General features: G+C 31.7%; 3 protein-coding genes across 3 annotated transcripts; 1 reads left to right on the top strand and 2 right to left on the bottom strand.

Annotated features, from left to right (window-relative positions):
- The first annotated feature begins 663 nt into the window (after nucleotides 1-663).
- On the top strand, nucleotides 664-5,153 carry LOC145069580 (uncharacterized). Its single transcript, XM_079016520.1, has 7 exons — nucleotides 664-1,106; nucleotides 1,330-1,461; nucleotides 1,662-1,721; nucleotides 4,305-4,381; nucleotides 4,458-4,514; nucleotides 4,701-4,767; nucleotides 4,871-5,153. The coding sequence occupies exons 1-7, from the start codon at nucleotides 903-905 to the stop codon at nucleotides 4,988-4,990; spliced, it is 717 nt and encodes a 238-aa protein (XP_078872646.1). The 5' UTR covers nucleotides 664-902; the 3' UTR covers nucleotides 4,991-5,153.
- Nucleotides 5,154-7,113: 1,960 nt separating this feature from the next.
- On the bottom strand, nucleotides 7,114-13,161 carry LOC145066264 (uncharacterized). The gene is made up of 10 exons (XM_079013469.1): nucleotides 11,714-13,161; nucleotides 11,537-11,616; nucleotides 11,070-11,251; nucleotides 10,049-10,859; nucleotides 9,800-9,924; nucleotides 9,647-9,706; nucleotides 9,480-9,530; nucleotides 9,304-9,374; nucleotides 9,017-9,171; nucleotides 7,114-8,925 (listed from the first exon to the last, which is right to left on the bottom strand). Exons 1-10 carry the CDS (start codon nucleotides 13,042-13,044, stop codon nucleotides 7,253-7,255), a joined length of 4,539 nt encoding a protein of 1,512 aa, XP_078869595.1. The 5' UTR covers nucleotides 13,045-13,161; the 3' UTR covers nucleotides 7,114-7,252.
- Nucleotides 13,162-18,225: 5,064 nt separating this feature from the next.
- On the bottom strand, nucleotides 18,226-21,760 carry LOC145066265 (B-box zinc finger protein 19-like). Its single transcript, XM_079013470.1, has 6 exons — nucleotides 21,382-21,760; nucleotides 20,053-20,149; nucleotides 19,260-19,375; nucleotides 18,868-19,116; nucleotides 18,616-18,707; nucleotides 18,226-18,510 (listed from the first exon to the last, which is right to left on the bottom strand). Exons 1-5 carry the CDS (start codon nucleotides 21,472-21,474, stop codon nucleotides 18,621-18,623), a joined length of 642 nt encoding a protein of 213 aa, XP_078869596.1. The 5' UTR covers nucleotides 21,475-21,760; the 3' UTR covers nucleotides 18,226-18,510; nucleotides 18,616-18,620.
- Nucleotides 21,761-23,995: the final 2,235 nt, after the last annotated feature.

Genomic DNA, 23,995 nt, shown 5'->3' with positions numbered 1-23,995 from the left:
GGTCCACAAAAATCTCCATAACCGGTCCGGTCCAAGAGCCGGTCCGGTCCGATTCGGTCCGGGCCGGTCCAAATGCTCACCCCTAGAGGGAAGTCACCCAATATAACAATATAAACGCAAACAATAATGGTTTTAATTAGGTAATACAAGTATCATATGGAAAAACAAATAAAGACTATTCGGAATAAAGAATGTCATATAAGATTATGTTTGGCATGCTAGTTGAAAAATAATTGTTACATTTTTAGTTGCCTTTCAGATTTAACCGAATATCATTTTTTAAAAAATTTATATGTTTTGTAACATTACATTTATCTTGTTCAAATTTATGTTGATACGGAAAGAAATAATAATAAATAAACGATGTTACTTATTTTGTTTGAGCAGATGGTTTATTTCTTATATTTTATCTTAGACAAAATACAATATCATTTTTTTTCATGATAACCTAAAAACAAAAAAGATAAATGTCATGTTACAAAACAACAAATAATTTCTTTAAAAATCGGATGTTTAGGTTAATGTGAAAATTATCTGAAAATATAAGGATTTAAAATATATATATATATATATATATATATATTTTTTTTTTTTTTTTTTCTAAATAAATACTTTGATAAATAAATTATTAAATTTTAGGCATACAGGATTCCAAATTTCCAATCCACTTTCGTGGATAACAAGTTTCGACATACACTCATGAAACTCCATTTCTGAAGTTTCAATTTTAAGAATAAAATAGTTTCGAATACTTCTTTTTTATTCTCAAACAACTTTTGAGCGCTTTACAAGTTCATATTCGATCGAATGCCTCCGATCCAAGAGAAGATTATACATCCATTAGTTTGTGTAACCTGAAACTCACTCCGCCTGAGCATAAAAGATCGATCAAACGATAGACAATGGCTGCTGTTTCGAAGCGTTTGGTTCAATTGGGTATCAATTCAGGGTTCCAAGCAAAATCAGTGAAGAACAACGTATACGGTTTTGCTACACCTTTTTTGGTGCCAAAACAGAGTCGATATGATTACACTAACAGGAGACATCTCTCCCAGCTCGTAAACCCTAACGGCAGGCGTGTCTTTCTCGTTGATACATTAGCTCTGGTATGTTGCCAACCATGATTAAGTTCAATTTTCAATTCTATATGATAAGTTTTCGTTATTGGTTGTAATACTAAGATCAAATATAGATTCGAACACAAAAGATGTTTAGGATTTCGCTTTGAATGTGCGTTGTTGGTAGATAAACCACTGTGAATAGTTTGGAACACTTATCCACAATCAGATTCATGTATAAATTGATTTTGGGCTTGTATTGTGTTTTTAGGTTAGGAGGTTAGAAGCTCAAGGAGTACCTTCAAAACAGGCTGAAGCGATAACATCTGCTATCACTGAGGTTCTTAACGACAGTTTGGAAAATGTTGCTGATACGTTTGTATCAAAAGCTGATATGCAGAAAGTAAGAAATCTCATCTTTTGCAACATCTTATCTTCTTCCATATTTAGATTAGGAACAATACATCTTACTATTCTGTGAGAACTACAGGTTAATATTTTCAATGGATAAATCCAATAAACAATAAAAGTGAAATTAAGCTGCTATTTCTTGCATTTAGCCTATTCTTAAAAGTCTTTATTTTGTATTTTTTTTTTATGTAGACAGTGATGCTTCAGGAAGCACATCTTGGGAAGTTTAAATCTGAAGTACAGAGTTCACAGGTACTTTCTTAAAAGTCACCAAGTTCACAGGTACTAATAGTAATAGCCTTTTGTTTGTGTCATGTTTTTTTTTCCTACAAAGTATGGTCTGGATAATAATATGTTTATTAATTATTAAATATTTGAGAAATATGAGTGTGAATTTGTGTCCTTCTTTAAGCAGTGGCGGCCCTGGGGTGGTGCCAGCGGTGCGGTCGCACCAGGCCTCCGATTTTAGGGGGCCTCCGATTTTTAGGATAATTTGTAGTTATAGTATTGGTATTTTTGAAAAATCTGATTTTATGTTTTATCAATAAATAAAATTAGCCCGGTAACTTTTGGTTCCAATTTTAGATGCGTTTTAACATTTGGCCTCCGGTGCGTTTTAATTACCGAAACAAAGTCTTACTTTAAAATCATTGTTAACTACAAGGTGGAAAAGTAGGATTAAAAGTGTGAAAGCCATAGTTACTCAAGCTCCTAAAATAGTAAAAGCTCTACATAAACTTGTTGAAGAAGAGACAGACATAAAGATCATAAGTGAGGCTACTTGTCTAGGAGAGTATGAACTTTTGGTTCCAATTTTAGATGCGTTTTAACATTTGGCCTCCGGTGCGTTTTAATTACCGAAACAAAGTCTTACTTTAAAATCATTGTTAACTACAAGGTGGAAAAGTAGGATTAAAAGTGTGAAAGCCATAGTTACTCAAGCTCCTAAAATAGTAAAAGCTCTACATAAACTTGTTGAAGAAGAGACAGACATAAAGATCATAAGTGAGGCTACTTGTCTAGGAGAGTATGAACTTTTGGTTCCAATTTTAGATGCGTTTTAACATTTGGCCTCCGGTGCGTTTTAATTACCGAAACAAAGTCTTACTTTAAAATCATTGTTAACTACAAGGTGGAAAAGTAGGATTAAAAGTGTGAAAGCCATAGTTACTCAAGCTCCTAAAATAGTAAAAGCTCTACATAAACTTGTTGAAGAAGAGACAGACATAAAGATCATAAGTGAGGCTACTTGTCTAGGAGAGTATGAACTTGGCAGATTTGACTTTATAACAGGTATGGTTATATGGTATCATATATTGGCTAAAGTAAATAACCTGAGCAAACAACTTCAGTCTGAGACTATGCGTATTGATGAGACAATGAGCAGTGTGGGAGCACTTATTGAGTTTTTTAAAGACTATCGAGAGAATGGATTTGGGAAGGCTTTGGATTGTGCGAGAGCTATAGCTTCTGATATGGAAATTTATCCAGTGTTTGTTGAGAAAAATAATAAAAGAAAAGTTGTTAAAAAAAGACATTTTGATGAGAATGACATTGGGTCATCAGAGCCGGTACATGAACTTTCACCTCAAGAGTCATTTAGGATTCAATATTTTGTGTACATAGATGATCAAGCTATTGGTTCATTGGAGCGAAGGTTTGAACAATACAAACAATATGAAGACATTTTTGGTTTCTTATTCACAACACAAAAGTTGAAGTCAATGAATACTATCGAGGTAAAGTCATGTTGCAAAAATCTGGAAAAGAGGCTGCAAAATGGTCATATCTCAGACATTAATGCTAATGATTTATTCAACAAAATGGAGTTGTTACAAAAACATTTACCGGTTGAACACAATACAGCTAACAGAATACTAAATTTCCTAAAAATTATGAACACTTATCCAGTTTCTTGTCTAGCATACAGAATATTTTTGACTGTTCCTATTACAGTTGCATCAGCGGAAAAAAGTTTTTCAAAACTAAATCTTTTAAAATTTTATTTACGCTCGACCATGTCTCAAGAGAGATTAAACGTTTTGGCATTGATTTCGATTGAGAATGAGTTTTTTGATTATGAAAATCTCATAGATGAATTTTCTTCTAAAAATGCTAGAAGGTCAATGTTTAGAAAATAGTAATGCGTTTTTTTTTTTTTTTTTTTTTTTTTTTTGTTGAAAAGTTGTTTATAACAATTTTACAGTTTTATTTGATTACTAATGAGTGATGAAGACATTATTTTGTGGTAGTGAATTTATGAGATGTTTTTTTAGCAACTTTATGTTTTGAATTAGTGGTAGCAAATGTAGTTAATAATATTTACAAGAAATTTTTGTGGGGCCTCATTTTAGTTTTTGCACAAGGCCTCCGAAATGTCAGGGTCAGGCCTGTCTTTAAGCATTAAGTCAAAAAAGCAACACCCATGTCTCCATTAAGTAGATAAAAAAGAAAAAAAATTCTTATAGTAGTTGAATACAAAGATTGATCTACATTTTGATGTTATTTTGTCATATATTTGGAAAAGTGATATAGTAGTTGATTAAGGAACCATTTATGAATAAGTCAACATTCAATTTTAGGTAATTAGTCCTTCTTTGTGTATAAACTTATACAATTTCTTTTTTTAGGACAGAATATAGAAAAGTTAACTATTTTCTGCAGTGATTAATTCAGTATACTTTTTTTTTATTACAATTTTTTCTAGGAAATATACAGAAAAGAAAGACATACTTTCACCATTTTATCTATTTAGCAACTGCACTACTGTTTTATACAAGATTTAGTCAGTGAAATATATTAACATTATTTTTACTTTTTATCGAATTGTTGCAGGAGCATCACTTTTCTATGTTGCAACGTGAGACTGAAAAGCTAAGAACTGACATAGACAAAATGCGAAGTGAACTGAGGTTATTTTCGTAATTTTTCATTTTAATTGGTTTATATATTGCCCTTTAATTGAACAGAATAATAATAAATATACAGGTATGAGATTGACAAGGTCACTGCAGGTCAACGTTTGGATTTAAATCTTGAAAGAGGGTAAGTAAACAACTTTATTATTTAGTAAAAAAAAAATTGTAATACATTGTTTTTTTGTGTAAATAAATGAAAGTACATTGCCATTAAGGGTAAAAAAAATAAAACACACAACATATATTGGTAAAAGAGTAAAATAAATTGCTATTTTTTGCAATTTGTTAAAATTTGACATGAAGTTTATTTCAGGCGTATTCGTGATGAGCTGGCCAATCAGAATGCTGAAACCACCAGCCTCACCAACAAGCTTGACAGAGTAAGACCTTGTTTCCATTTTATTTTTATTGAGTAACAAGGGTCAAAATGGTCATTTGTAGTCGAGAAGTGTGGTTTATGTAATTTTGTAAATTTGTATGTAGGAAATTCATGGATTAAGAGCGGAATTAGAAGCAGCAAAGTATGATGTTATAAAGTATTGCATAGGAACCCTAATTTCCATATCGGCTGTTGGTCTTGCAGTCATTCGTATACTCATGTAATCTAAAAATTGAAACTTTTAACTCTATTTATTCTTTCGATTCATTCATTTCCATTTTTGGATTGAAAAATCTAAATCTAAACTTACAAATTAGTTTGTAGATTAGGTTACTTGATTTGTGAAACATATATGGTATATGGAATGAAAAAGTTTATTATTTTGTATTTGATGTTTTTTTGTACAAATATAGTTTTAATATTTTTAGTAAGTTTTGTATTAGTGTTTTGTTGTGTTAAGTTACATTTACTCTTGTTATCTTCACAAAAAAACATATTCAAATATCGATATATGTACAATGTACCACATTTGATTATATTTGATGATATGATTTTGATTATTAAATATCAAATAATTGTTAGATATATGTGTAGAAACACTTTCCGAAATCAACTGTATGTTTGGGAATAATCCAAGAAACTATTAATTAAAAACTAGTAGACTTAGAAGGTTTAAGTGTGAATAAGTCTTAATTTGAATTGTTAGCAATTATCTCACATATTAAGGATTTTGTCTGATTGGACTTGGTCAAAGTTATATTGTGTTTCAGTTCTGTCCTTGTCAAACACTACTTCAACAAGGTTTGTTCCGTTTTGCCCTATCCATTCCTACTTAACAAACGCTACCAAAAGGATAATTATACCAAGTCAAATGTTAAGGGCTTAAAACCCTAAACCGAATCTCATGTATACAACATGCCACACCATCCCTTTTTATGTCTCTAGCTCTAGTAATTATAACATTGAATTTTAAAATGTTTAAATATGATCGCTTTTCAAAAGGAAAAGTTAAAATGTTTTAACTACATAAAAGTAAAAGTCTTTCTATAAAAATGTAAATTTCATGCTATCCATGAAAAACCATGCATTTAACTAATAGTTTTTCAGCATGAGATAATGTGATAACCAACACATCAATTATGAGGAAAGATACCATACTCATAATAGCTTTAGAACGTAGGGTCGAGTCACGTAGTTTTTATGTGGTTGATTTACCATCCAAGCTTGTGATGAGATGATATGACATTTTCGTAATTAATTACGAGATTCGATAATTTCCGAGAAATATTAATTATTTGGAAGTTACAAGTGACAAAAGAAAAAAGGTTAAAAGTAAAAAGCAAAAAAAAATTAAAATTCGACCATGTGGCCTTGTAAGAGCTAACACGTGCCCCCACCCCAACATGACAAGTTTCTAGCTCTTATTGGCTGGTGGATTTTTTTCCACCCGTTTAATTTTTCGGCCATAACTTTTTTTTTCTTTGAAAAAAGAATCTGAAAAAACATTTGCTCTTAAAATCTAATTCTCTATAAAATGAGCACAATCATAAAAATTTGAAAAAAAAAATATTTTTTATATTTATAAAAAAACCCCAAAAAAAATTCTCCAAAAATTATAAAAATTTAAGGAATACTTCTATTCACTATTCTAATAACTTTGTAAATGAGTTTTTAAAAAATATGATATTGTAGATACCAAACTTGATTTTAAAAGATTAAAAGTTTTTTGAAAAAATATTGAACATGATTCAAATAAAATAAAGATGATTCAAGATATTTATGATTCAAGAATATTATGATTCAGTATTTATAATCCTTAACATGTTATGATCTAAAAGTATCTTGATTCAAATATTTAATGATCCTTAATTATTATATTTTTTATGATTCAAAATTAAATTATTCAAAAAATATAATGATCCAAATATTGTATTGAACAAAAACTTTATCTAATTCAATATATTATGATCCAAATTAAAATGATCCAACTTAATATGGTCCAAAAATATATGATGCATAATATCGATATGATTCAAAAATTTTATGATCCAACAATAATATGATTCAAAAAAAAGTATGAAAGGAAAATATTATGATCCTTGATATTCTTCTTATTTGAAATTTTATAATTGTTAAAACATGAAAAACTCAAATCGATATTTAATTTAAAAAATCGAAAAATAATAAATAAAAAATCCCTACTATCCTATGCGCGTATTAAAGATATTAAAAAAACGAAAAAAAAAATTAAACGAGAAAAAAAATAAAAACATTAAAACCAAGCATATATCTATTTTTTTTTAAAAAAACATTTTTGAAATTTTTTTAACAAAAAACAAAAAAAATGTTGCCACCAAATAACACATTTTCTAAAACCCTTAAAAGTGTCGACAAGAATCCAGAAAAGAAAATTAAAATCTAACCCAAAACTTGCTGTACAAAAAGTTAAAACAAAATTCCAATCGGGCAGTCCGGGCAGTATTGTGCTACTGGTCAGAAGGAGCAGGGGCAGGAGCAGGAGCAGTAGCAGGATCACCCGATGATCCTCCATGGAACGACGACGACAACCTCCCGTCTTTGTGAAAGGATTCTTGCTTATTATTACTATTATTATTATTATTATTATTATTGTAATTCCTTCGATTATTACCACCATGGAAACCGGAACCCCGATTCCGCCTTTGTCCTGAGAAACCACCTCGTTCATTTCCACCCCAATTCCCCTGATTCCGAGGTCCCCAGTTTTGGTTGCTATTTCCAGGCGGCATTGGAGTCGGAATCGGAGTTGGTGCCGGTGCCGGTGCCGGTGTAGGAGTTGGTGTTGGAATTGTACCTTGAGCCCAACCCATGTTGGTCCCTGGTGCACCACCCTGATTCCACCCGGTGTTGACATTAACATTACCCTGGTTCCAACCGCCTTGGACCGGTCCAACCCAACCAGGGTTCCCATTTGGAGGGGCAACCCAGGTTTGATTCGGGGCAGCAACTCCAACCCCTGGAACCGGAGGCTGAGGAACCCAACCCGGGACCTGGACCCAATTTGGGTCCATGGTCCCGGTTACTTGCGGGCCCTGAACCATGGGCCCCCAAGCCATTCCAGGGTTCGGCCCAGCCCACACCATGTTCGGATTCATCCCCATTGTCCCCCAATTTACATTCGGTTGCTGCATATGCTGATTAACCGGAAACGGAAACTGTTGCGGTGGAGCCGCCACCGCCGCCATAGGTTGTGGCAAAAAGTTTCCGGCAGGGTCCTGAACCATGGCTGGACCACCGCTCCATTGGTTATACACCATCGGTTGCATCCCCATCCCCGCCATCGGTATCACTTGCGGACCACCACCATTCCAACCCTGAGGATTTTGACTTTGACTTTGACCACTCGCCGCCTGAACCATTTGTGGCGGCAACGCCACACTGCCGCCAGGTGCCGCCACAATGTTCTCCGGTGCAACCGGAACCGGAACCGGAGCCACCGATGTTCCCGCAGCATTCATGTCGTTATTCCCACATGGAACGAAAGGCGGGCCCACAGAAGTAGAACCGGTATTTGGTGTTGGTGTTGGTGTTGGTGATTGACCCGCGGAGCTTTTAACTGGTGTATTAGCAAAATCGGGTCCGGGTCTATTTACGGGTGTTGGGTTTGGGTTATTTTGAAAGTTACCTTCTAATGCATCCCTCAAAAGTATTCCATCGTCTTCTTTCAGGTTTTTCTTCCATATTTTTAAATGGTCAGGAAAATACCCGTTTTTGCTCCAATTCCGCAACTTCACCAACGAAAACGGGCCTTGGATTTTACCCGACGGGTCTTTGTAATGCCACATTTTGTCCGATTCGTTTACTTTCGGGTTCGACACAGAAGTTTCTATATTAACAACCAAGTTTGGCTTCTCGGATTTGATTGGTTGTTGGACAAATGGGGCCCGTTGTTGTTCATGATCTCGTGAATTTTCGATATTCTCGAAACTTGACATGTTTTTGTTCGAGTGGTTTCGGGTAAATTCGTAATTTTTCCTGGAATTCCGTGGGGTCCCACTCCAAGATTCTTTGGAATTGGAATTGGAATTGGAATTGTAACTGTAATTATAATCTCCTCTCGGAGAAAATTGATCCCTTCCTCTTTTGTTGAACCCGAAACTATCCGATCTTTTGTATAATTCTGTGAGGACACAGAAACAAGAAGAATTGTTGAAAAAAGATGCTTAATGCAAAAAACAGTAATGTGTAATATCTTAATTCTTTGAAAATACCTTGTCTCTTATTATCATCAGAATTAGTGTCTTCTTCAGATTCATATTCAGGATCCATAGTAGGATCATCATGTACTAATGGAAATTCTTCTAGCCTTCGAGCACGCTCTTCAGGTCCCTTTAAAAGGTTTAATTTCTCTACACATTCTTTTAGCGTAAATGCAAGTCAAGGAATAATTCTTATTTAAAACATGTGTCGAATATTGATATTTTTTGCATTCAAATAGTAGACTTGCATCGAATAAAATTTAAAAAAAAAAAAAAGAAAGAAAAAAAAAAAAGGATATTCTTTGAATCGCCCTAAATCACTTGCTCGATCACGGAGATGATTAAGCCGCACAACCTCTGTTTCAAGCCACTGCACAATTAATTTAATACATGAATTTTAATATGAATTTCTTATATTATATCATACAATTTTTTTTTGTTTTTTTCAGAATGTATCATAAGATAAACAACTTACATCATTAACTCTTGCCACCTGAAGCTCCATGGCTTTATCCAAAATGTCTCCCTACAAAGCAATAAAAAAAATTAGTTTTAATAATAACAATCAGGATAATGATAATAATAATAATAATAGACACATTAAAAAATTATAATGGTATAGAATAAAAGAGCATAACATACCACAGTGAGTCTATTTATAAGTCCTAACTTTATACTCTGCCTCAGACGCTTGCATTCATCCTACCATAATCACACAGTTAATTAAAAAATCTTCAAAATTCATATGAGAAGCCAAAAAAAGCAGAAAACATAAGAGAATTTTGATCAAATTACCTCTGTGAACTCCTGATTTGAAATAGTATCAATGGGTATTATCTCGGTTTTGTTAAGATTCAAGATTTCAAGCATAGCACATGTTGTCCTTTTCCCAAGTGTATATTCTGCTGCTTCACTAGTACCTATACACAAAATCATTGAAGAATCTTATATCCACAATCTCCATTAATTGTGTATAAACTACTAATAGAAAGAAATGAAAGTAATATGCAATTATAAACAAATCAAATGAAATAAAAAAAATACCTGTGACTTGCACCAATCTATATATATCCTGATTCTTATTAGCTCCAGAGACTCTTATTCTAACAAAAGTTCCAACAATTTTGTGATGAAACATTTCCATATCATCAAGTAAATCTTCCACCAGCTTCCTCCTTAAATAGATCAAATTTATATTATGAATGTCAATTGTAGCATAATCGTCACGATTGGTTTGTGGTTCTTTTTTATCCCCTTTCTTCCTCCCTTTCCTTTTCTTATCTTTCTGATCTTTTCCTAGGGTTTCATTAGTTTCATCATCATCAACAACACTGCCCTGAAAATCATCTACCTGAGAATCTTCTTTTGTCAAAAAGTGAGATTCTAGAAGCTTCAACATTTCAATATGTGCCACACGTGGTTTCCCAAAAAGGGTTTCGAGTCTTGTGTCACAAATGATTTGACTTTTTTTATTTGGGTCACGAAGTTTGTTTCTTTTTATGTATTCGAGTAAAAGATCTTGAACTTCATATTGAGATATAACAGAACTATCACCGTTTTTCATGTGGGTTATGAATTCAAGAAGTTCTTTTGATACCCATTCAGGGGCAGAATCGTCAGAAATAGCATCGGACTTTTGCTTCTTTGTTTGTCTTCTTGTCTTTCTTGCACTTGGGTTCTCGGGTGGATTGTCTGAATTACCCTCGTCTTTAACATCAGATTGTGTGATTGAAGATTCTTGTTTTTTAGCTTGGATGAGTTCGGATAAAGATAAGTCATGTTTGGCTTTTGTTTCAGTCCAATAATCCTTGAAAAGATACTCCCAGCTACTCTCATCATCAAAGTTTGCATTTTCCTACAAAATATGGAGAGAAATCAGAAAAACCAAGGGGTAGTTTGGTCATTATCCAAGAAAGCTTGTATCTTTTTATGTTATTTCAAATAGCAAACCAAAAGGGCGTCATCATGTGATCTCAATAAAAAGAAATCTTGTATCTTTTTATCTTTTTATTGATTATAATCAAATACCCAAAAAAGAAGAGTTAAAATTGAGCATACTGCATACCTGATTTTCTGGATTTTCAATTAACATCACAGTTCTCATGCAAGCTTCACATAAGCCTTTCTTCTCTTTCTCTCTAACACATAACATATCAGAGGTTTTAATGCATGATTTGCACACTGAATATGTGCAGGTATAGCACATGTACTCAGCCTTTTTCTCACAGATACTACACAGATGCCAGCCTGGATTCAGAGGTAAAAAGAGAATTAAAAAATGGTTAAATTATTTTAGATACAAACATCAAATCCAAAGCCCTTCTTGAATCCCTCAAAAAAGTAAAGATCTTTTAACACTGTCTTCTAGAGACATTATCCACCAATCTATTTGACTTCTTTAATAGCTATTACTGACAAGGTTATCGCCTAATCTCAAAAGTATAAACAAGGTAACAAGTCTCTCGTTTATATTGATGATATATGACATGAACACAAATGTATGCTAAACGCATAACGAATAGAAAAACTCACCACAATTCCAACTACCCTTAGATTGGAAGAAGGCCTCATCCCGATTAACACAAGAAGGATGATAAGCTTTAGGGCAATTCCTGAAGAAAAAGAAAAACAAACAACATAACATTAAGAGCTCAATACGATTAATTCAATCCCTGTAAACCCAAATGAATCATCAATTACCACACTCACCGCCTGTCACACAGCACAAGATTTCCACCATCAAAGCAAATGAAGCAAACATCCTCCTCCATTGTTTTCTTTGTGGTGGTTTTTGAGAGCTTTCCTCCTCTTTTCCGTTTTCCTCCACTATCTTTCTTAGATGACTCTGGCAACTCAGGTTCTGTCTCAATATCTGCTTCTTGGACTTTCTCTTCATCTTCTAAGTTTGTTTCTTCTTCGGTCTCCATTTCTGTATCTAAGGATTTCACAGACTCCATTTCAATGTCTAAAGATTTCTCAGTCTCTATGTCGGTATCTAAGGATTTCTCTTCATCTTCCTCCATGGGTTCTTCCTCCTCATTTTCCCCAACACCATCAACTGTCTCCTCATTTGCCACTGATGCTTCCTCCTGCTGATCTTCTCTAACATCTTCATCTGAAACATTATCTTCTTCCTTAACAATTTCTGGAACAACTGGTTCTTCTGCCACTGCTTCATCTTCTTGGAGATTATCAATGTTTTCAATCTGCGCATCTCCATGACCATCGTTTTTAACATCAGAACCGACCATTCCCTGAACATTCTCAACATCTTCCGATCGGACATTGAGACCACCATCGTTTTTAGATTGATCTGTCATTTCATCTCCTCCATCGTTATGAACAAGAACAACAGGCGACGAGAGAACACCTCCATCATCACCGACTTTCAACACCTCAGCGTCTTCCTCCTCTTTCACCGTCTCCTTCTCATCTTCAGGTTTGCCTTCCATTCCTACCATAATCTCGTTACCTTCATTCTCATCTTTCTCGGTCTCCAAAAATTCACCGACATTGGTATCATCACCGTCATTTCCCACCATTTCCTCTACCACCACCGGATCACCAATCCGCTCAACCACAGCCTCCCCTCCCTCATCTCCGCCATCTTTAACCGCATACGTCAACTCACTGCCACCACACTCCACCGCTGCCACGTCAATTTCTTTGACGGCACCATCATCCGCGTCCTTGGAGTCTTGCACTACGCTCATCGACACAACAACAACCGAATTATCACCACCACCGCTCAATGCCGCAACCGACTCCGAGTTCCGGCAGTGAACAACAGGCTCCTCTACTTTTTCCCCCGCCGCTGCCGAAACGAATGCCTCCGAGCCCTCAGATTTAGGAACAGAAACAGAGGAGTCCTTTTCTTCTTGACTGTTTGATTCGGGTGCCAAATTCGATAGCTGTTTTTCAGATTGTTTATCAATACTAGTAGTATTTTCTAACAAGATTTCACTGATTACGGTTGTTGTTGTTTCTGCTGCTATAGATTCTTGAAGGTGATTTGAGGTGGTTTCTTCTTCAACCTCCATAGCTAAAATCCCGTAAAACCCTAACCCTAAGTTTATTTTTCTTTATACAGATATAATCATATAATCATGGAATGTTATGTGAGGAGTGGGAGGATCGTGATTTTGGACGCCATCTCAAACCCCTGCATTAGAAATCATATAAAAATCAAATTTTTTATTTATTTATTTCAATCATGATTTATTTCAAAAATCAAAAATTATATCTTTTTATGTTTATGTTAGGTATGATGTATGTGAATATAGTTGTAGAAATGGCAGTTGAATACAATTATAATATTGTTTATATTTTTTGTATAAAATTTTGTTTCATATATAAAGACTGAAGTAAAATAAACAACAAAATAATCAAGCGGATGTTTTCGATTTATATGAAGACGATAATAACATGTTTACAAGATGCAATATTAATCAACTCGACTAACGAGAGAGATAACTTATATATTTTAAAAACAAAGTCTTGACATATAATATAATGTTTTTTCTCTATTTTATGCTAAGAAAATGAATACATGATTTGCAAAACACTCTATGAAGATCGATGCTAAGAAAGGATGGTTGGAAATTGTTAATTTCTATAAACTAATGTTGTTAATAGGACATTTGGTGATCTTGTAACATCTAAGCAAGAAACATCAACGGTTGGACTAAACTTTACTACCGTATCTCAATGTGAGTAACTTGTTATGTTTGAACCTTCTTGAAATACATATGCACATGTTCTAAACATGGAAAAGTCCATGCATCGTGTATATGAATGCTCATAGTGAAGTCAATGATAGATCATGGAGGGTAAGTTTATGACGGATTGCAATAAACTACTTAGATTGGTAGCTTAATTTAGAATGATTGAAGGTAGATGATTATGAAATATGTAACCTATTGCAAGATAATATAATATCATACACATGTATATACGTAGATGCTTTTAAATGGAAACCTTTTGTTATCATTAGTGTTGCTTTTGAAAAAGGTAACAATTATGAAAGATAGTGCTTTATATGTGTTATACCAAGTGGTGGACAAAGTGTTCATGTTAATTTGATTAAGCTTTCAACCACATATAACAAAGGAAAGAGTTTATAATAGTATTCATGCAAGTAACTATGCAAGTTATTTGATTAAACTTTCATGAGAATCAAATGGTGTGGCTATTCTAATTATGGAATCATGATAATCAAATGATATGACTATTTTAACTGTGGTAATCTTCCGTGATAATAAAATAATAGGATTGTTCTAATCGTTGTAAGCTTTCATGATAATCAACCGATATGGTTACCCGAATTATGGTTAACTTTCATGATAGTTGGATGGTAGGGCTTCCCAGGTATGGTAAGCCTTATAAAATATTGTGACCACTCTAATTGTGATAAGCTTTCATGGTAATCAACTGATATGACTACCGTACTTGTGGTTAGCTGTCGTGATAGTTGAATAGTAGGGTTTCCTAATTATGGTAAGCCTTGTAAAATAATGAGACTATTCTAATCATGGTAAGCTTTCATGATAATCAACCGGTATAGCAACCTTAATTGGGGTTAACTTTCATGATAGTTGAATAATGGAGCTTCCCGGATATAGTAAGGCTTCATGATTGTTGTCTTGGGCCTATCAGAGTGAAATATAGTACATTGCATGTGTGTGGGAAATTACTTGCTTAACATATAACTTGTTTTAAAATTGATGTTATCTTGGGATTATATTATGATAATTTAATGATGTATTATGCGTGAAATCTTATGTTAGTTACTCGCTAAACTTTGTTTAGAATAGATGATTTTGTAATGATGCAAGCCGATTTTGTTAGTGGATAGTTTTGTGTTAATGATATATAACCTTAATTTATAAACGATGTTTCAAAATGGAGAATTATTGGTTTCGGGTGTTACATTAATGTAGTTAACTTTGTATTGCATCGATATAAAATTTTGATATTTAATTTTAAAAAATTATTTAGTTTTATCAAATTTTGAATATATTCATTAATAAGACATGATTTTTTCAAAGCAAAACTAAAAAACGTTTGTTAGCTAATAGTTAACTTTGACGCTAAACATGTTAAAATAATTAACCATATAAATAATGACATTAAATTCCATTTAATTCATTTTATTTAATGGAAAATAAATTTTTTAACAAAATTAATGTCATATTATTTTTGTTTAATTATGTTTAATATAACATTAATTTTGTTTAATTCATTTTATATAAATATTTAAAATACTTTCATTTTCTATTAAATAAATTGAATTAAACAAAATTATTGTCATGCTGTTTATATGGTTAATTATCTTAGCACTAATAACAACATAGTAAAGTATTAGCTAACGGTCTTTTTTTATTATTACATTTTGTTGAAAAGTTTTTGTATTATTAAGGAATATATTCAAAATTTGATAAAACTAAATAATTTTTTAAAATTAAATATCAAAATTTTATATCGAAGCAATATAAAATTTATTGCATCTATATTATGAAATCAAAACCAAAATATATTTTTATCTTTAACTCAAAACCACATACTTGTATTTTTAAAATAAAATAGCAACATACTATTATTTCTATAATAACGTATTTTTTGTAATAAATAAAATGATATGGCTACTTTAATTGTGGCAATATTTTGTGATAATAAAATAATGGGATTGTTCTAATCATGGTTAACTTTCATGTTAATCAAACCAATATGGTTACCCTAATTGTTGTTGGCTTAGATGGTAGGGCTTCCCAGATATGGTAAGCCTTATAAAATAATGTGACCACTCTAATTGTGATAAGCTTTCATGGTAATCAACTGATATGACTACCGTACTTGTGGTTAGCTGTCGTGATAGTTGAATAGTAGGGTTTCCTAATTATGGTAAGCCTTGTAAAATAATGAGACTATTCTAATCATGGTAAGCTTTCATGATAATCAACCGGTATAGCAACCTTAATTGGGGTTAACTTTCATGATAGTTGAATAATGGAGCTTCCCGAATATAGTAAGGCTTCATGATTGTTGTCTTGGGCCTATCAGAGTGAAATGTAGTACATTGCATGTGTGTGGGAAATGACTTGCTTAACATATAACTTGTTTTAAAATTGATGTTATCTTGGGATTATATTATGATAATTTAATGATGTATTATGCGTGAAATCTTATGTTAGTTACTCGCTAAACTTTGTTTAGAATAGATGATTTTGTAATGATGCAAGCCGATTTTGTTAGTGGATAGTTTTGTGTTAATGATATATAGTATATCATTTATTAGTATGAAGTACACCTTAATTTATAAACGATGTTTCAAAATGGAGAATTATTGGTTTCGGGTGTTACATTAATGTAGTTAACTTTGTATTGCATCGATATAAAATTTTGATATTTAATTTTAAAATATTATTTAGTTTTATCAAATTTTGAATATATTCATTAATAAGACATGATTTTTTCAAAGCAAAACTAAAAAACGTCTGTTAGCTAATAGTTAACTTTGATGCTACACATGTTAAAATAATTAACCATATAAATAATATAACATTAAATTCCATCTAATTCATTTTATTTAGTGGAAAATAAATTTTTTAACGAAATTAATGTCATATTATTTTTGTTTAATTCCGTTTAATATAACATTAATTTTGTTTAATTCATTTTATATAAATATTTAAAATACTTTCATTTTCTATTAAATAAAATGAATTAAACGAAATTATTGTCATACTGTTTATATGGTTAATTATCTTAGCACTAATAACAACATAGTAAAGTATTAGCTAATAGTCGTTTTTTTTCCGTTTAAAAGGTTATGTGTTATTAAATAATATATTCAAAATTTGATAAAACTAAATAGTTTTTTAAAATTAAATATCGAAATTTTATATTGAAGCCATATAAAATTTATTGCATTTATATTATGAAATCAAAACCAAAATATATTTTTATCTTTAACTCAAAACCACATACTTATACTTTTAAAATAAAATAGCAACATACTATTATTTCTATAATAACATATTTTTTGTACTAAATAAAATGGTATTTTTATGCTTCAAATATTTTTAGATAAAAATAGAAAACAAATATATTTAATTATGTACTGTAATTCAAATATTGTAGATAAAATTTACAAAAAAAATTATGTATTTAAAAAATATATAATAAGATATTTATGAAAAAGAAGGGTCGAAAATGTAAAAAGAAAAAAGTAAGAGACTAAAATGCCCTTAAACAAGTTTCACAAAATGTCAGAAATAGTCTTTATCCAAAATTCTTTCAACTTAACGAATGAATTTAACAGACATCAACGGTAAAGACCATTTGTATGCGGTTTGCTTCGTAAAGACTATCTCAAAGAAAAAAGTTTCGTAAAAACCATTTAAGGGGAAAAACTATAAAGCTAAAGGATCATTCGTGTAATTTATTCTTCAAGTAGGTATGAGACCCATTTGTTACATGGGTTAATTTAAAAACATGAATGTTTAAATATTTGAGAATTTTGGATTTATAAAAAATAAAAAAATAATAAATTATTAAAATTGAAAAGTTTTTTTATCTTTTAAATTTAAACAAAAATTTAAATAAAAAAAAACTAATGAACTTCAATTTGAGAATTTTGAAATTAAAAGATAACTTTATTAATAAAATTAATATTCATTTATTACTTGATCTATTGTAATTATTATATTTAAATATTATATGAAATTTAATAAAATAAAAACTCATAAAATGATATGTAAAAAAAAATAATTTAAAATAACCACAAAATGACATTTGACAAATTGAATAAGAATATAACACGTGACAAAAAAAACTTTCATTTATTAGAGTAGATTTATTTATAACAATTCTTAATTTGAAATCATTTCTAAACACCAAAAGATAAAATGATACTATTTTTCATATATTTAACAATTTGTAAATTCAAGTTTTACTCATACAACATCTAATTAAGAAAAAAAAACGATTTCCTTTTTTCTAATTAGTTGTTACCCCATAAAATGTTTTAGAAAATAACAACATACTTAGAAAAAAAAAGTAATAAACAAACAAGAGCAAATTATAAAAATTAAGACTCATCATAAAAACCTTATTTCACTATTTTTTTTTTTTCTATTAAGTCTTTCTTTATGCAGTTAACTGAGAAAAGTAACATTCATACATAGTCTATTAAATCTTGTCGACCATTAGACGTTTATAACTTAAAAAAAAACAAATAAATACATCAAAATCTAAAATTGCATGAGATTTAATTCAAAGATAACGAAACACATTTATAAACAATTACAAATTCGGATTTTTTGATCCACCAACAATCTTGGATTTTCCTTCATAGTAAGGAACTCTTATCATCAATATTAGCATTTGCCACATTTGAAAGAGAGAGGATTACCACCGATATCAAATGGTAAAAGTCTGCCTTCAAAACGGTTAATCCCCTCCCTCCCTCATACACTGCTTTGATAACCTCCAAGACCATCTCATCACTACACGTGTAGAAGAAATTACATCAAAAAATTGCAAGAAATAGCAATGTACTTTCATATCTTCATTTATCATAGCATGAGCATAATAATGAAAAAAGTCTATACCTAAATTATTTCTCGGGTTCTCTTTTAAAAGAGCCAATAGGAACCACACTTGCACATTCATTATTACCACCACTAATCTCCATTCCTTGTTCCTTGAAAAAAAAAATCAAAATAATCCAAATTATGCAAATCACAAAAGTATAGTTTGTTATTATAGATAACAAATAAAGTAGATTGCTATTATAGGTAAAAGAATGTAAGTAGGTTGCTATTAGAAGAAAAGAAAATGTGTATTTAAGAGTTAAGTAGTACCTGATTATTTGAAGTTTGACCATGCATACGTTGAGGCTTTGAGTTAAGGTCAATCATCTTATTTTCCATCCTACCAACATTATCTGTATTATTATTATTTTCCATCATTCCTATGGCAGATAACCTATGATGTTGGTTATGGTTATGGTTATGATTATCTCTTGTTGTAAGCTTGGGTGGATTATTTGGATCCACGGGTTGTGGCCCTAACTCATCTTCACGACCATTTCCATTTCTATCACCTGGAAACTACACAAACAATCTCATACAGTAAGTAAGTGTGTAGTGATTTTGTCAAATATTAATTGGAAAAGAAAAGAAAAGAAAAGAAATAGAGGGTTAGTTTTTAGGTTTGAAGCAAAGGGAAAGGGAAGTGGCACAAAACCAGAAACCTCGACTTGTTGCCTTAGTAGCAGATATCTTCCATGTGTTCGTTTACCACCAACATGAACAACCATGTCACACTGTAAGCACAGAGAACTTCCATCGATTCCACAGTAGAAAAAAGCTACACACACACACACACACCAAAATCATATCATGTTACTATCTTGATCAACAAAAGGAAACTAATTGTTGCTATGTAGGTCTTGTTCGTTACATTTACACATGCTAGGACATGACATGACAGAACAGAACAGAACAGGTTGTATTGTGTTTGACATGCACAAGACACAGACTCGGACTGATGTCAGCGGGACAAAAATTACAAATTTTTATTCCTCTAAAAAAGGCGAGACAGAGATTTGCTCTCTTTCTATGAAAAAGACATAAATACCCTCCTTATCCTTATCATCGAAAATAGCCCTGGAAAGCTCATCCAGTCCAATCCGGTCCAGTTAGGACCCATGCAACAAACGCAGCCGTAGGCTGCGTATGTTACATGCGACATAACTTGAACTGAATTGGATCAGACTGGATAAGCTTTCTAAGGCTATTTTCGATGATGAGGATAAGGAGGGTATTTATGTCTTTTTCATAGAAAGAGAGCAAATCTCTGTCTCACCTTTTTTAGAGGAATAAAAATTTGTAATTTTTGTCCCGCTGACATCAGTCCGAGTCTGTGTCTTGTGCATGTCAAACACAGTACAACATGTTCTGCTTTGTTATGTCCTATCCTAGCCTGTGTAAATATATATATATATATATATATATATATATATATATAAGGAGAAATGAGAATACCAGGTGCGTTTTCACATATGTCACAACGTGGTACGTCACTAGGATCAGCAAGTCCTACTCTTACATGCCGACTTGCAAGCTTATTACACATATGCACCTGCCCAACATTTTTGCAGATAAATCAACACACAACTACAAGAATTTTTTAGGACATCATTTCAGAGGAAAATCTTTCTCTGTGTCAACATAAAATCTATCTAATGTCATCCAAATACAAAAACAATTCTCAGTGCTATAATTGGGTGGATTTTTTTTTTCTTTTCATAGAAACTTCAAACTTTCCCTTGTAATTAAGAATGATTATATATGTTACACCAAAAAGTCATTAAAGCCAGAAATGCACAAAATAAAATGAGGAAAATAAACACTAGCCAAAAAAATTCATGGTCCTAATTCATACATCTGGATGCCAAAAAATGTGCTTAAATAGGTGGGCCCATAAAATAAAGGGACAGAAATATAAAGATGTGGCTGTTGCATTCCCATAAAGAAAAACATTCAAAAACACAACCCAAACACATGCAACTCAAGATATATTAAACAAACCAACCAACCAAAGAAATGAATTAACCTAATTTAAAACGAGATCCAAAAACCAAAAGCACCATAAGTATGCTTAGGTGTATAAATGATGATTAAAATATATTTTAGTAGATTAGGGAAAATCTGTAAAGAGTTATTACTCAATCAGAAATGCCTCATTTTCATGGCTTCCATTTTTTTTAAGCCGTTTTATTCCATATTAAGTAAAAATAACAAAGAAATATTCATACAGAACTTACCGGATTAACTCATGTCCCTATTAAGTCCATTAAGTTATAAAGAAACAACACCTAAATTGGATAATATCCACAAATGAATTATTAAACACTTGTAGCTATTGAGTAAAACTTCTTACTATGTACTTGAAATTGATTCTTTCAAGACTTATATCAAGCTTTGGAGATAAATGAAATTGATTTTGGTTCAATAGAATTGAGGTGTTTCTTTATCTAATGAACTTCATCCGACAATTCCAAAATATATCATTACAAATTTTTAATCCAAAATCACCAAGATCCTTCTACTGTTAAGCGTTCTCACAAAAGAAAATAACGTTACATGAGGTGATGAGCTATGTTAAAACACAATAGTTTGTAAACAAAACCCTATTACCAAATTCAGGATCAAACATTAGATCCATCAGAAATTACACCAAAGGAATTTTCTATAATAATCTCTCATTCACTTTACATAATCACGAAGAACAATCCAATCAAATCAATAATTTACAAAAATAAAGTCAATTTCAACGTAAATACGATTTGAGAAAAAAGAAGAAACTTAAACCTTTTCGTCGCAAGCACGACAAAGAGCAGCTTCATCAGCAGCACAAAAGAGGATCGCAGCAGCACTTTCGCAAACATCACACAATGTTCGCATAATTATAGACCTTTTACGAAGTAATTCTTCTGCTTTCTGGTACTAACTCATTTCCCTTTTCAGATAATCCATGATTCTTTCGATTAACAAGTGAATGTTTGATTAGAATAAAAAGTTTGAAATCAAATTTGATGTGTTTTAAGAGATGCAGAACACAAACAGAGAGAACATGAACGAGAGAAGGGAAGAAGAACAAGCAAAGATGAAAACTTGACAACCAGACTCTGTGCAAGAGAGAGAGAGAGCGAGAGAGAGAGAGAGAGAGGGGAAATAGGAAGAAGCTTTAAAGTCGAGTTTTTTTTTTTTTTCTTTCATAATCCTTTTTAATTGTTTATCTTAATTTAAGATTTTATTCAAAATATATATTTATCGTCAAAATTATCCATCCCAAAATAAAACGCAACAAACATTTCACGAGTATAGTCCAATGTTGCTTTTCTTCATAAAATTGTATACATATATTTACATATATTAATATTAGTTATATAAATATAATAAATAATAATATGATTTTAAGCTTTCAAAATTAAAAAAAAAAACATATTTTTAAGTTGTTAGTATAATGAATTTGAAGAAACTATAACTTTTTTAACATGTCAAATTTTGCTATAAATAAACATTTATTACGGGCGGGATGGTGTAATAAGGGGGATCGGAGGCAGGGGCAGGGGTATGATTTATGAAGCCTGGAGATTTCGGGAGTGGGGGTGGGGCCAGGGGAACGAGGAAATTTAGGGAACGGGGGTGGGGGATCCGTTTCACGTCCCATTTTCCCCTGTTGACATCCCGTAGATTGGGGATGAGCAGTTTGTCCCAAATCCCGATCACGTACCGGTACCGTACCGGAACCGGTACTGAACCATACCAAATTTAAAAATATGAGACGGTACTTGGTACTCAAAATACATGAAATTCGGGAATCGGTACCGCCGGTACCGGTACTGGTACCGAAAACTAGCGTTGTTCCCGGTACCGGTACCGGTGATGTTAATTCGGTTCGGTACTCGGGATTGACTTTTGACCAAATTCGATTTTCGGGAAGTCGGGAACGGTACGGGTCGGTACCGGTTTCGTCCCACTCTCATCCCTACCTTAGATAATGACTTAAGTGGGTGAGTTTTTTTTCGTTCATATCTATTCCTTTAACTAAACATTTAGTCCTTATGACCAACTACTCCAGGTTAGTTTGTGAAAATAATTTAATAGCGTAATATATTTTTCACTTTGTACACATTTAGTCCTTAATATTTTTGTACACATTTAGTCCTTAGTATTTTTTTATTGCAAAATAAGTAATTTTTGTTTTTGTACTCATTCAATACTTATGAATGGTTTCTTTAGGTTTTTCTCACGACATCTTACGTGAGACATTTATTAATAAGGTGTTTGGGGCTTTTGATTTTATGTCAATTGCGAGCTTGACTACCTGGTTGCTTCAGTCATGTGTTCTAAATGTTATAACTTCTTCATACGATCTCAAATTTCAACGATCTTTATATCCATGTGTTCGTATTTTAGTCTAGTACAACTTTCATTTAGATTACTCCAATTAAAAAGTAGTATATTTTTGCTTACGATCTTTATATCTATACGTTTTTTATGAATGCATGCATGGATGTTTTTTTAATATAAGCGTAAGTAAAAATATATTATATTTTTACGGGTGTAATCTTAATGGAAGTTGTAGTAGAGTCAAAAAACGGACACGTGGATATAAAGATCGTTAAAATTTGATATCGTATGAAAAATTCACGACGTTCATAATATAAAACCTAAGCCAAACCACAAGACCTATACAACCAAACAGTCGAGATCGCGATGTCCATAAACATCAACAGTCCCAAACACATCATCAATGATTTACTCGAGTAAGATGTCGTGAGAAAAAAAACTAAAAAAATCATTCATAAATACTGAATGAGTACAAAAACAAAAAATGACTAACTTTGAAACAAAAAAATAGACAAAATTACATAAATGGTCCTCATGGTTGACAAAATCGACCAATTATGGTCCTTATGACGAATTCTTTACACAGATTGTCCCTGTGGTTTCAAAATCTTGCAAAGACGGTCCTTTTGACTAACGGCGTTAACTTTTTCAGTTAAGTCCTATGTGAAATGACATATTTGTCCTTGATGCATAAGGACGCTTTATGTAATATGTTTCTACCACAAGGACCATTTATGTAATTTTCTCTATTATTTATTATTTTTTTATTTATTTTAATTATATATTTATGGATTTAGATTTGTTTAAATTTATATATATATATATATATATATATATATATATATATATATATATATATATATATATGCTAACATTTTTTAACGTTTTGCTCAAATTATTTTTTCTAATCTTTTTGACATTTTCTTCAAGTAAATTTATTAATGTTTTTTATTTTGACGTTTTATTCGAATATTTTTTTTTTTTTTGAGATTATGTTCGAATACATTTTTCAATATATAGTATGTTTATATTTGTTAAAGGATTTCACGGCTATTGTAATTATAATTCG

The sequence above is a fragment of the Lactuca serriola genome, chromosome 8, assembly GCF_051521515.1.
Source record: "Lactuca serriola cultivar US96UC23 chromosome 8, Lser_US96UC23_V15, whole genome shotgun sequence".
Taxonomy (NCBI): Eukaryota; Viridiplantae; Streptophyta; class Magnoliopsida; order Asterales; family Asteraceae; genus Lactuca; species Lactuca serriola.
The sequence above is the reverse complement of the archived record's forward strand: the minus strand, read 5'-3'. Positions and strand labels throughout refer to the sequence as shown.

What these genes read in the sequence shown, in the direction of transcription:
- LOC145066265 (XM_079013470.1), bottom strand. Translation starts at nt 21,474, where the DNA reads ATGCGAACATTGTGTGATGTTTGCGAAAGTGCTGCTGCGATCCTCTTT. An exon ending in TACTAAGGCAACAAGTCGAG is followed by an intron (nt 19,117 to 19,259) that starts GTTTCTGGTTTT and finishes TTGTTTGTGTAG; the next exon opens with TTTCCAGGTGATAGAAATGG. An exon ending in GTCAAACTTCAAATAATCAG is followed by an intron (nt 18,708 to 18,867) that starts GTACTACTTAAC and finishes TTTTTTTTCAAG; the next exon opens with GAACAAGGAATGGAGATTAG.
- LOC145066264 (XM_079013469.1), bottom strand. Translation starts at nt 13,044, where the DNA reads ATGGAGGTTGAAGAAGAAACCACCTCAAATCACCTTCAAGAATCTATA. An exon ending in TAAGGGTAGTTGGAATTGTG is followed by an intron (nt 11,252 to 11,536) that starts GTGAGTTTTTCT and finishes CTCTGAATCCAG; the next exon opens with GCTGGCATCTGTGTAGTATC. An exon ending in CAAATCAGGAGTTCACAGAG is followed by an intron (nt 9,707 to 9,799) that starts GTAATTTGATCA and finishes TGATTATGGTAG; the next exon opens with GATGAATGCAAGCGTCTGAG.
- LOC145069580 (XM_079016520.1), top strand. Translation starts at nt 903, where the DNA reads ATGGCTGCTGTTTCGAAGCGTTTGGTTCAATTGGGTATCAATTCAGGG. An exon ending in CTGAAGTACAGAGTTCACAG is followed by an intron (nt 1,722 to 4,304) that starts GTACTTTCTTAA and finishes GAATTGTTGCAG; the next exon opens with GAGCATCACTTTTCTATGTT. An exon ending in GATTTAAATCTTGAAAGAGG is followed by an intron (nt 4,515 to 4,700) that starts GTAAGTAAACAA and finishes AGTTTATTTCAG; the next exon opens with GCGTATTCGTGATGAGCTGG.